General features: G+C 48.2%; 4 protein-coding genes across 4 annotated transcripts; 1 reads left to right on the top strand and 3 right to left on the bottom strand.

Annotated features, from left to right (window-relative positions):
- Positions 1-1,107: 1,107 nt before the first annotated feature.
- On the bottom strand, positions 1,108-1,796 carry FSST1_010890 (uncharacterized protein; the record flags this gene model as incomplete). Its single annotated transcript, XM_083233967.1, has 2 exons — positions 1,108-1,689; positions 1,746-1,796. The coding sequence occupies 2 exons, from the start codon at positions 1,794-1,796 to the stop codon at positions 1,108-1,110; spliced, it is 633 nt and encodes a 210-aa protein (XP_083080586.1).
- A 3,504-nt stretch (positions 1,797-5,300) lies between these two features.
- FSST1_010889 (stress-activated map kinase interacting protein 1-domain-containing protein) lies at positions 5,301-7,878 on the bottom strand (the record flags this gene model as incomplete). Its single annotated transcript, XM_083233966.1, has 3 exons — positions 5,301-5,408; positions 5,465-7,799; positions 7,856-7,878. The coding sequence occupies 3 exons, from the start codon at positions 7,876-7,878 to the stop codon at positions 5,301-5,303; spliced, it is 2,466 nt and encodes an 821-aa protein (XP_083080585.1).
- Positions 7,879-8,231: 353 nt separating this feature from the next.
- Positions 8,232-9,374, top strand: FSST1_010888 (mitotic checkpoint regulator, MAD2B-interacting-domain-containing protein; the record flags this gene model as incomplete). The annotated part of the gene is made up of 1 exon (XM_083233965.1): positions 8,232-9,374. One exon carries the CDS (start codon positions 8,232-8,234, stop codon positions 9,372-9,374), a length of 1,143 nt encoding a protein of 380 aa, XP_083080584.1.
- Positions 9,375-9,623: 249 nt separating this feature from the next.
- Positions 9,624-11,160, bottom strand: FSST1_010887 (uncharacterized protein; the record flags this gene model as incomplete). The annotated part of the gene is made up of 2 exons (XM_083233964.1): positions 9,624-10,518; positions 10,568-11,160. The coding sequence occupies 2 exons, from the start codon at positions 11,158-11,160 to the stop codon at positions 9,624-9,626; spliced, it is 1,488 nt and encodes a 495-aa protein (XP_083080583.1).
- Positions 11,161-13,003: the final 1,843 nt, after the last annotated feature.

Genomic DNA, 13,003 nt, shown 5'->3' with positions numbered 1-13,003 from the left:
ACACAAGCTAGTGGGTAGCAGAAAAGTTGACCTTCTGAGTCTTGGGGTATAAAAATAAGTAGTCTAAAGACTATAGCCTGAGGAGCATAAAGTGACCTGCTAATTTCGTCTCTTATGCTTCCAGCGGCCAACTTTTCTGGTACCCTGATGACAAGCTCACAGAACTCCGCCACGCTGAGCTAGAGTGAGACAACGGCTGAGTGAGCCCAAGGGAGGCTAAAACGAAGGCAACGTGATTTTCGCAAACTGTCTGATATCAGCATTAGAGGAACCAGATTCACCCTGCGTTAGCCACTACAGGATACTCATACGCGTCTTTCTTGGAATTGGAATGCAGATCACATAATAAATGGCCACTTCCTTGTTCAAACTGAGTCAACGTAGCCCAGTCTTTACACATCTTATCGTTCAACTGATTAGGGGCTGAACGTATTGTTTTGTCATGTCACTCGGGATCGTTCCCTTGGGTGGCTCTCAAGGCACATATGGAATAGTCAAGTGAGAACTAAGTATATAGTCAGCTACAATGTTTAGTAGTCTTGTGTATAGTCGAGCTGAAGAGTGGCACGTATTAGAAATCAGCCTTACAAGAATTAGACTAAAATATAATCTTAGTTTTGCAACGGCTGAAAGCCTAAACGGCGTCAAGAGAACTTTATCAATCGAGACGAGTATAATTCACAGACTTATGGTAGATTATGATTGTGGGGATAAATTCAAAGATGTATTATTAGCAAAACATATGCTACAGCACCTAACATAAGCTTGTGCGTAGTTTTCGTCCTTCGCATATACTATCTATAGGTCCCAGGATGGATATGTTTGTGAGAACACAGCGCTGATGGATAGCTTTCAACAAGAGAACTATATTCCACACAGCCAATACCCAATCCTCCCCTTTTCATTGTGCCACCAAGAGATGGATCAGTGGCGCTAACTGATCAATATCATGAAACCCGCTACATATAATTCATGGTAAACATTCGTCGAATCAAGATGAACAACTGAGAACCCAGAAGGTCCGAGTTTGAAATAATAGTGTTAAAGGTTTGGCCTTGTCCGTTTCATTAATTGCTGTGTATTCTGCAGTGTTGTACAAAAACCATTTTACATGTTGACGAAGAGAGCGGCACCACCCATGAGAGCACCCATAGCGACAGCAGCGGTGGGCATGGCACCAGCGTTGTCATCAGTAGCACTGCTGGCAGCACCGGCAGCGCTGCTGGCAATACCGCCAAGCTTGGATGTGGCATCAGCGATCGCATCGGCGACAGAGGAGCTAGCAGCGCCGGTGGCAGTCTCGGCAACAGAGCTGAGGGAGTCAAGCTCATCCTGAACAGACTCAGAGGCCTCGGCAAGGGCCGAGGTAACGCTGGCAAGAGCGCTGGTGTCGACGGTCTGGGATCCAGTCTCGGTGTCAGATCCAGTCATGGTGTCAGATCCAGTCTCGCTCTCAGTCTCAGCAGACTCGGTGACGGTAGAGGCGTCGGTCAGAGTAGTGGTAGCACCGGTGATAGCAGTGGAGGCATCGCTGAGGCGAGAAGAGACCTCGTCCTCAACTCGGGTGGAGACATCCTCAATGATAGAGGAGGCATCAGCGACGATGGAGGAAGCATCTTCAACTCGGGAAGAGATGCCGCCAATGATGGAAGAGGCCTCGTCAGCGCCAGGAATGTCGATGGACTGGGCCTGATATTTGTTAGTAAATGCATCTTTTGTTTTGATACAATGGAGAGGCATCATACCTGAGCGTAGGCAGTGAGGGCAGCGAGGAGAGCGACAGCGGAGTACTTCATGATGTCGGTGGTGTGGTAGTGTTGATAACTGGTTAATTGGTAGCGAAAAGAGTGTTGATTGGGATTTGAGATAGTCCGATCTGAATTCGATAGCAACAATGTATGAGGAGGAAGGAAAGAAGAGTAGACAAAAGACTGGAGGTCAGGACATCTTATGTACACAAACTACCCATGCTGCTATGCCATCAGTTTGTCTACACACCTAGACCACGACTTATATGTGCACACCTCTTCACCCCGGACTGTCCGCCCTTAGTCCGGGGCTTGGCGATTCGTATGATGGAGCAGTGGAGGCACGTCTATCCATACATACTTAGGTCATACCAGTACGGATACAGCCAGCGGACTACAATTGTACCTGGATTCCAAGTATGTATGTCCGTGCCCGGGCAGTCAGGTTTGTTTCTGACACGATTGATGTCAGTCGTGACCGCAACCAACCACAACTGCTGGCTGGACGCCATTCTGCGTTGTGCTTTATTACAATACACTGCACTCAGTCTGCACTGCAGTCGTTCTCAAGCTTCAAGCTGTGTTTTGTCTGAATTGAACACTCGCAAGGTTCGGCCAATATGCTTAAGCTCTGACGCTTTCAAAATAGGTACAGTACGTACATGAAATGCCTTCAGCTGCGCCTTAGCTTATGCAAGGCAAAATGTACCGAGGAGAGAATCCTATGTTTCAGCTCAGCCTACATAACTCCGGAAATAAACAGCTAAGCAGAGCCTGCTGGGCCTTGTACAAATGCTGTATGTATTATTAACTGCCCGCGTGATGCTGAGCCTCAAGCCGACGCGGCATGCATTGAACCCCAGCAAGACCGTCGGTGTACAGACACCCTGGTCCAGTATCCGTATGTGTTGTGGACAGAGCATAATAGGATCCTCGCTTGGAGCAGTTGCCCGGTTGATTACCCAATTCGTTCAACAGTGAAACTAATCAAAGACTTCGTCAAGTGGTGATGACATATGAGATCCAAGTTCGCGAGTACAGTACCTGCATAAGATTCCGCAATCAGGGGTTCAGTACCAACCTCGCATCTCGGTTTCAGAAAAACCGGTAATCGAGCAGGATATAATCGAAATGGAAAACTAAAGAGTTGAGGATCATGAACCGCCTCGTATGGTATTGCTTGGCTGCCAGGTATACCCTGTAGGCGAGTATGTGCACACTGTATTGGCTTGGCCATATACCATCATCGTCCATCGCGATTCCGTGCATATGTCGTGCCAGACTCCAGACAGTCTAGCGCAACCCCTGGGCAGTTGCAGCTATGTGCTATTGTACTGCACGGTTAATAATGCTCTAGCGGTGGGTTTGGTAGACGAATTGGGGCGATTTTCACTGGGACCAAGATCATGTTGAAGTTAGCCTATAGACGAGTTGGTTGAAGCCGAAATTCCGTAAGGATTCAAGAAACTTGTTCTGACGTTATCAACTGTGGAGTTGTCAAGGTATCACCATTCAGGTATGGATTTGCAACTGTACCGAAGAATTGCGCTGGATACATACCAAATAAGGCAACACAAGGTTGTAGTCAGCAAAGAAGATGATCGAATGAGAAAGGGCATGTAAGAGGTACCTCTACTAAGTAAGGGCAATCAGGTAGTACAGTACCGTAGCACTGCTGAAAGTTGAATATTCCCTTACCTTCACGTAATCATTGCTGACTATTTGCGTCACAGTGGGGTCCGGGAAGGTCCACACTTTGTTTGCAGTACTCCAGAGGAGTCCTCTTTCTTTGTTGCTGGTGCTGCCGATGCTTTTACTCCTGCTGATGTTTGCTGACGGGGGCTGTTTTGCACCGGCTTGAAGCATGAGCCTTGCGGCATTCTTTACTAGGGTCCATGTCAACCATTCCTCTAATAGGTCAGCAGGATTATCTTGGAACTTTCCGACCTTGTAATGGTCGAGTAGAGTACAGAAGTTCCCCGGACTTGTCCAGCAGTAATTCGTCAACTTTTCAGCTCCGAGGCCAGAAATATTGACCAGAATACAGTGCAGTACAGTGTAGCACCGCAGTTGGATATGGAAGTTAGCCGGGTTTTGTCTTTTACTCTCTACACATAGCCATCGTGCTTTTTGGATGCTCGACACTGTGCTGTATATGTATATCCTTTACAGCACATTAAAAACCAGCCCCATCCCATCCCTACCTCTAGACAATATCGTGGCGTAATAAACAACGTACAAATATGAAACAATGTACTAAGACCCAACCATCGTGGACCAATTCCTAGTGGAAAACTTTAACTTTTCAGCTTCAGGAACCCAGTGAGAAGAGGGAGGGGAAAGGTAAAGTTGTGTCAACATCTGGATAACAGACACTTTATTAAACTAAAGATCGACTGATGTACATACAACAATGCAACAGTGGGAACTACCGCCGACAAGGGAGCATCTTTTGTGTCTGAGTCTAAAATGGACCTTGTCAGCATCGTATTGCAATTGCTCTAATATTCAACCGCCTAACAGGCAATCTCATCCCTTAGACGAAAGACCAGAGCGTTTACTCTGTAGATGCTCGTTTGTAGGGACAATCCTGATTTCGCTTGGATAATTGAGTCAGAACTGGTGCTCATCACCTTTTCTTTTCTTTCTTTTCTTGTTTCTAGTACCTGAGTCCCTGAACGCGCGGCACGCGACACACGGAACAAGCGTAAATTCCTTAGCTCATTGCCTCCCTTGGCAGGGTTAACGGTTGGAAACACAAGCAGTCAGCAATGGATGAATGACAATGAACTGACTGAGGATCTCTGATATTACAACACTGTGCTAATAAAACTACATACTCTGCGCGAAACGAGAAGCATTGACCAGCATGACCAATTCACATTTCAACCAACAACTTCTTGACCCAGTAACATCAAAGCATCATCACGAAAGGCCGACTGTTCACAACGCGATACATACCCACGTATTCCTACAACTTGTAGACTTGGACGCCACCCAATCCAGAAAGCCTGCCTTGCCTCGTCGTGTCTGGCTTGGCCTCGACGCCACACACGCCCCTAGGTGTTCCACTTTGACTCCAGTTCTCTCTGTACAACCACAAAATCTCATTGCCATAACCCCGGCTTGGCATCTTGGATCTCCATTACAGCATAAAGTTGCCTTGCTTGACATTTTTTCATCAGTGCTCGCCAAGCCCATACCAAGCATTGCATTCGATTACTCCAACAAGTTTCCCTGCTTTCTCGGCCTGTGTCGCTCTCGATCGAGATGTAATGCATAAGTGGGCTGACCAGGTCTCAAGTCCTGTCCCCATTCCATCTTCATGATTGTGACGAAAGGGGGTTCTTCTGCTAGGTAGTGAGACAAGCAATAGACAAGCTCACGACTACTGCATGCAGACTGCAACGAAATGTAATTAGAAGAACCTCAAGGGCCCGTGTCCTATTCACGCACTTATATTCGATAGTCATTCTGCAGAAAGTATTGCATATAGTGTTGTCAAAGGCTAACCCCAGAGTACCGGAGACAATTCCGGTTGACAAAGACGGTTCATTTGAACATGCCTTTTTTGAGTTCCTCCACTATTTCAGCTGCTTCCAGCGCACTGCGGGCTTCGAAATCATAGCGTTTGCTTTCCGTCGCCTTGTATACAACAAGCTATTTTGGGCATGTTTAGTATTGAACGATCATGAGATATTGAGTAATAAACTCACCTTGACGTTTGTGGGATGCTTTCGGAGAACTTTGCACCCAACTACGTTACTGAAGTGGACTGTCGTTGTCTTACCTGAACCGTCGTGTAACGCCTTACCACCAGATGCTGGCATGATGTGTATATATTCACCATCTATCACCAGAATGCGCTCGCTCATGCCTACAATGCGCATTGGCTGTTTTCGCCAGACCGTATACTTCTTGTAATTGGCATTGTTGAGTTCATCTTGCTTCATTGACTCACGTGCCAATGGATGACTGCCAACCATTGGGTTTTGCGACTTCTTGCGCTTTTGCATGGACTGTTCAGCTAGTGGAAAAGTCTTTGGCGATGAACTGCTTGGAGACCCGGCCATCGTTAACGGACCATCAGTTGCGAATCGTCGCCGGTACAATTCGAGGTCCGAGACATTTCCGATGGACGATACAGGTCGATCCAACATGACGACTGCTCCTGAACTAGGCAATTTCAAGACATGGTTGGCCTTATCAAGCTGTCTCTTTCGGCAAACCACGTCCAGCACCTCGGCCAAGTATGTGTCTGTCATCACATCAAGTGTTACCATCTGGCCTGGAGCCACGTCTGCCGACATGATATGAACTCGAAGTAGCTTCTGCTGTCCTCTGGATGTGTTGGGCACCGCAGCTGGTGCCTGCGGTATATCCGCCGGAGGAGCATTGGATCGATACGTTGTCGTGACAATGGGATTCTGCCGTGGCCGATCCGAGAGAAAAGAATTGACGTTCGGTCCTGGAGTACCCCGTGGAGTAGCATCCTCATCTGGCAGTGGGGAATCGAGAGTTGCGCCGCCGCCACTGTCTTGTGAAGTCACTGGCTCTTCTTCCTCATCCTCTTGAGGAGTCAATGATTTATTCTCAATATACCCGTCCTCTGAAGCCTCTGCCAACGCAAAGTCGTCGTAAGCGGTTGAGTTTGACCGCATTCGTCCTCCTCCTCGAGCAGCAGCATTATTGACCGTCGTGAAAGAAGTCAAAGGCTTGGTCCTCTCAAAGGGAGGGAAGTCATCATCGACCTCGCCACCTTCTTCAACCATGCGTAGAGTCCACCAGTTGATATTGAGCTTTCCCTTGGGTAAAGGGGGTTCCAGCTTCTCTTCGTTGTATCGGTACAGACTCAACCCTATGAGGTCTGCTACTGTCACTACTCTCTCAGCACCTTGCCCATCATGAACGCGTGGCCGGATGAGAACCTGGAATGGCTTGCTTGGCGTTTTTGAAAAAGGGGCATAGATACGCACGGCAATAGACCCCTGGGTGCCCTGGCCGCTGAAATGTGCAAATTTCTGGAATGGGATAGATGACTTCTTATCCTTGGCTTTGAGAGCAGCTGATAGCAAACTCTTGGGCTGGGCAACGCTCAATGGCCGAATCATACTCATCGGTCTAGGAGGTGGTAACGTCCCAAGAACAATCGGATGGGTAGGGGGTCTCGATTTGCGAATTGTGGATTGTCGCACAAAGTTCTTGGGCGGTGTTCCCACGACCTGACGGGTAGGCGACGCGTTAATGGCGTTCTCCACGCCGTCAAGAATCGATGCTGAGTCGATACTCTCGGCGTAATCGTCAGACATGTCTGAAGCCTCGTCAGAGTCTTCTTCCTCTTCTGGCAAGAGGGAAGTATCGGCTCGCTGGATGCCGGGTGATGGCTCCTCCGTAATCCTAGCCTGAAGCTTCGCAGCTCTCGTCGCAGCACGTGCGGCCTCTCGATATCGTTGGACGGTCGGGATGTCGATTTCATTTTCGGATGATATTTCACTGCTTGTGACCGTGTCCCTGCGTGCTCTCTCCTGCACTGTCCCCAACGTTGACTGCGAGCCCCGGCGAGGAGCCCTAGGCGAAACAGTCCCAACCTGACGAAGATTCGTGTTTTGCAGTGGTGACGAACCCGCTCTGTTTCTAACCGGCATCTTGGCGAATTTGATCTGCTGCGCAGCCCTTTGATCCGTATCGTCATCACTCTCGTCACTTAAATCGCTACTGTCTTCCTCTTCCATCTGCTCGCGACGCCTGCGTCGTCTTGTAGCCATTCCCGGGCCCATGGTGTCGGAGCCAGCCGCTGTGAGCATGCCACCATCTTCCTCCCCATCTTCGAGCGTGAGTCCAGCTTGCTTTGGTGCCTGAAAATATTCGGAAGCGATTGCGGTAGGAATTGGAGGTGAATGTGTGCGCTTGTGGTGGGAGGAGTTCGGTCGCCAGCCCGCGGCTTTGAAGGGAGCAGAGTTTATGAAGCCATCGTTAACGTTAAGAAGGCGCTCTCCAACGCCATCTGCGATTTCGTCAAGATAGCTTGTGCGAAGTTGATAAGAGACGAGCCTAAGAACAACATCAGTTTATTACAAGGCAAGATTTGGTCTGCGATCGGGACGTACTCTTCGAGTTGAATGACAGACATGTTGCCTGCCGGCTTTGATGTTGTGATTGTACCACAGCAAGATGGGTTGAAGAAAGTTGAGAAGCAGGTGACGCTTTTCACATGTTTGTCGGATAGAGAGATTACCTAGATAAGTATAACTTAATAGATGTTGTCTATCATGTTAGTTATGCGACAAGCAGTGGGGTTGAAGGTAGGTAAGGGTAGTAGTTCAGAGCCTCATTAGATTGGATGTGGCTACATCATAAGCACGGACCATTGATGAGATAGAAGTGGATACCCTCAACTTCATGTCGCGAAGCTCAAGTTCGCGATCCTTTTGCATCTTTCTTCTATTTCAAGTCCAACAATAAATTACCCAAACTATAAGCACCATGGGCCTTGTTGACTATTCTGATTCCGAAGGCTCAGGCTCTGAAGCCGAAGCTCAACCCCCCATCAAAACCGCACACAAACAAACCGCATCATCCAAGAAACCCTTCCAAAAGGTCGTCGATCGATCCAACCCAGGCAAAATCGTGGTCAACCTTCCGCAAATTTCAAACGATAAACCTCAGAGCCAAGAACCTGCAGAGAAGAAGACAAAGACTGGTGGTGGTAGATTCTCAGGTTTCAATTCCTTCCTCCCAGCGCCGAAAAAGGCAAATATACCCAAACCTGCAGCATCGAGTAGTGCGTCTACAAGGCCAGCTTTTCAGTTCAAGACGAGCGCTGCGCCAGGATTCAATAGAGACTCAGAAGACGATCAAAATACATCAAACGATGGCGCTTTAGAAATTGCGAGCGAGCCGGCACCAAAGGCTGCTGCGCAACCATATATCCCCGAAGGACAGAAACCTGCCGACGAAGTCAAGCTTGTGGGCAAACCATTGATGTTCAAGCCCCTATCGGTAGCGAGGAACCCGCAGAAGAAAAAGAAGCTTAATTCGGGGATGGCGAAGACAATACCAGCACCCCGACAGGAGCAAGCTGAAGTAGCGGCACCTACGGTTGCCGCAGCAGCAGCCCCAAAGAAGGTTTCCCTCTTTTCCATGCATACAGAAGAACCGTCTGAGCCTACAGAGAAGACATCTACTGGTGTTTATGAGCCCATGTTTGCGACGACAGAAAGCTCGTTGGCCTACGATGAGGGAGCATACGGTGACTACGCCAGCCATGCGCAAGCTGGTCCGTCAGCAACCACACTCCCGGGTTCTGAGTCCTTGGATACTGTAGTCGAAGACCTCAACCTAACGGCAGCTCAGCGACGAGAACTGTTTGGTCGCAATGGTCTTGGTAATCAGGCAGCCAAGAAGGTTATCAATTTCAATATGGACAAAGAATACAGGCATAACGAGGAAATTCGAGCTGCGGGAGAAGAGCAAACACATAACCCTGTACGGACGATCCAGGGAGGTGGAAAGCACAGTCTGCGCCAGTTGGTTCAGAACGCGCAAAGCCAGCGCGATGCTCTCGAGGACAGTTTCGCCAAGGGGAAGAGCAACAGAAAGGAGGCAGCAGGCAAATATGGATGGTGATGATAATAGTGATACCCCATTTTTACAAAGTACTAAGAATGTCAAAATTGTTGTTTGTAATTTTCAATCTGCAGGTGTTTCCTGCACAGATAGGTATACGCTGTCTACATCTAACCCAAAACAAACAGACATGAAGCATATATACATTGTACACATGACTGAACCCAACAGGCTCTTGAAAGCTGAACCGCTCGCCATAAAATTTGACTCCGACCCGAGAAAACAGAGCGAAACAAGCAAAAGATATCATCAAAAAGTTTCAACTCCAACTTTGCGACCGCTTTGAAAGGCATTGTCTGCTAACATGAACCCCCATTCTCCTCGTGTTGTGGGGGATATATCGTCATAATCGTGCGGTGTCATGGGCCCAAATCCTGCTGATCCTGGACTCATGATAGGCGTTGGTGTGAGAGGACTGAAGGCACTTCGATTGACCGGCCCTGCAGTCAGGACTTGGTCGATCGTTGAAGGCGGCTCCCACTGCTGCATTGTGAAATACAACTGATCCGTTGGTCGTGCTGTGCGATCACCATCTTCCTCTTCCTCGGCTTCGACCTGAATGGGCATCTTGACTTGAGCCTCTATTTTCTTAGGTTTTGGTCTGAGAAGAGGACCTGGGGTGAAATTTGTGTGCAGCTTGAGCAAGGGCTTTGGCGATGGCGTTTTGCCTTTGGATGCTGTGATATTTATCGTGGCCTCGCTTGCCTCTTCCTCTATATGATGTTTTTGGGAGTCGCTGATGGGCTTGATGGCTGGTTCGGCGAAACTTGTGAGGCCCGCGATTCCACCGTACTGTTCCGGTCCACCATACGCTCGTCGATACATGCGATCTAGATCGATCAAGGCGGAATTTGAAACACTCAGCCAGTCGTATGATCGAAGGATGGCCGTCTTGGAAACCTTTGTCCCGTTGGTCGCCAAGATGATGCGCCTGAGTTCGTCGACGGCGTCTTCGAGGCGGAGCGGGGATTTCGTTTTTGAGTAGCTAGAAAGAGCACTTTTCAAGCTATACAGTCTGTCAAGTGATAGTACAGTGAGGCCCTCCGAACAGAAGAGAACCTCATTCTGAATAATGGAGCTATGGATGAGTTGATTTGTGAGTCCACAAGAAGAAGGCCTGACAGCAGGAGAAAGCCACTCTGAACTGTAACGTATTAGTTGGAGCCTTGCTGTTTCTGAGTTTTGTCACATACCCAAGAGTAAACTTTTTCTCCGTCTTGGTCAATATGGTATTGAGGATCTTTTCAGATTTGGGGTTGAGCTCGTTGGTGTGGATGAGCCGCATGCCGAAACCTGACGATGCGTTCATCATGGAGCTCATAGTATCAGTGGTCGTTGACGAGGCGGTACAGGGTGTCATGGGAGGAGGAGACAAAGGCGTAGAGGGCGATAGAGGCCACTTGAACCGAGGACTGGATATCTCGAGTGGGGGGATCTGGCCAGGCGAAGATAGCCCACTCCTTGGTGAACCAATCGACCGAAGGGATGCCGAAGAGCCCTTCTTCACCAATGACTTGAGCCTGGAGACAGGACCTTGAGAGATATTGAGACGAAAACCAGGAGACAGGGTCGTTGGGGTGATTGGCGTCAATAGACCTTTAGGCGGAACAACAGATGGGAGTTGGTAATCTCGACGAGCCACGACAAGTGTGATGTGCTGAGATTTCCGAGCGAGACAAGAAGATGCATGCTCGAGAGCAGGTGCCAGATTAGGTGGCAGATGGTGGGCGTCGAGGATAGAGGTACCAGCCTCGAGCGGGGACGAGATTCGATCCTTCAGCGACATGTTGAAGGTGTAGAGTCGTGCTTCAGTTAAGAGGACGACTTGGTCAGAATTCTCGATCCAGTATGAAGTGAAGACAAAAAACGAACAAGCGACAAGTAACACTGAGCAAGAGAGACAAACAAAAGAACCGAATCGAACAAGAGCCGCACGGCAGCTATGGTATCCTTCTCAAGCCTGGTATCGTGAAACCGTCGTTGTTGTGATGCTGCATCAAAAAAGTTTCAAGAGAAGAGAAGAGGAGTGGTAAACAAGAGTATTAAAAGACATGACACCATCCACTTGAGCTTATTCTTCCCCGGACAGCTCTAAAAAAAGAACGGCAGGTTGTTTATGTTTCATTCTTCAGGTGGCCTCCCAATAGGCCCGCCAGCCTGATATCACCGGTGGATAGGTGATATGAAACGGAGTGATGCCAAGATCAGTTAGGCTCCGAAGCTATGGACTATGTTAGGAAAGGGGAAACGCAGCATCGCAATTGAAGACAAGCGGTGATTTTTACTGTCATGATTTACATGCGAGTGATGCCCCGCTGTAGATTTATCAAAGAAGGTTTAGTATAAGGATATGGGCGGCTAACATGCATTAGCGGCCCTCGGCTACTATTTCAAGAGGCTGGCGGGGTACCTGGAACGAGATGGGATTGGTCAGTGTCAGCCTTGCACTTAATATAGATGATTGCTGGAGGCCAGAGACGCTATCTAAGTGGCTGTATGCATGCCCGTGAGTGTGACAGACAACCTGTGAACCTGCAGAAGTGATCTGAACAGGGGAATCTTACTTCCACATACATAGCTACGGAAAATATTGACTGTATCGAGAGATCAAGTTATACCACCACCCTTAATATATTATAAACATTTCTTGACGTAGCGTATCAGATCTTGAGAATGATCACTTGTTCTAAAAACAGGTCCTTGCATCCATGCTCGTCACTGCCGCTTTATGTTCCTGCGTTATTCCCAAGATCTCTTTCCTTGATCTCGGTAGTCATGATGCAAACCAACATTTTTGTTTCTTGTGCATCAAGATTGCAGCCCTGTCAGTAGATATCCTTGACATGAGCCTTCAAGTCAAGGTCAGTCAGCATCAAAGAACATGCCACCTAGCTGGATTATACCATGAGTCTTTCTCTTACCACCATCATTGCCAGCTTGACATCTAATAACTACAATGTGCCACGGCTTTCATTGACAAGGATCGTATTCAGCTCATCGCATTTCAAGACGAACCCAATGTTTCTTCCGTTTTGTTTCATCTCTATGAAAATGTTTCTAAATTTGTAGGTGTTCGCAACCACAACTGTATCGTAGCATTGCAGCTAGCAATTTTGGCCAGAAATTTTGGCCATGTACCCAAAGATAGCTTTTCCACCAGCCGCTGGCCAAGTCCCGTTAGCTCCTTTATATGACGCTAGGTGTGTTTTGAGCTTTCCAGACGTGTCCCATCATGCATGCATCAAGTACTCATAACTAGGTACTTAATAGATTTGTTTGTCAATTCAGCAAGTCCGTTCATCAGCTAAGAAGAAAGCCATCCCATTCGTTATCGTCGGCCTGGCCTTTGAACTCGCCATCAGTGCCGTAAGTTGCCATTTCATTCAACCCTCGTCATTTAGCCTTGTCCCTCTTGCATTGTACGCCGCCACTCCCTGCTATGCATTTGTGCCCCAGAAACACTCGTTTCTGCCATCATGACTGTAACATGGGCACCTTTAGCCCAAAGAGGCCATCGATCCGCGACTCATTTTGTAGCTAGAGTCTACTAGATGTACCAAAGTCCGAAATGTAAATAGAAAGAGGAAAAGAGAAACGCGGAACCTTGGCCAACCTGTTTGCGTCCACGC

The sequence above is a fragment of the Fusarium sambucinum genome, chromosome III (genome assembly GCF_050947815.1).
Source record: "Fusarium sambucinum isolate potato_lamoka chromosome III, whole genome shotgun sequence".
Lineage (NCBI taxonomy): Eukaryota > Fungi > Ascomycota > Sordariomycetes > Hypocreales > Nectriaceae > Fusarium > Fusarium sambucinum.
The sequence above is the reverse complement of the archived record's forward strand: the minus strand, read 5'-3'. Positions and strand labels throughout refer to the sequence as shown.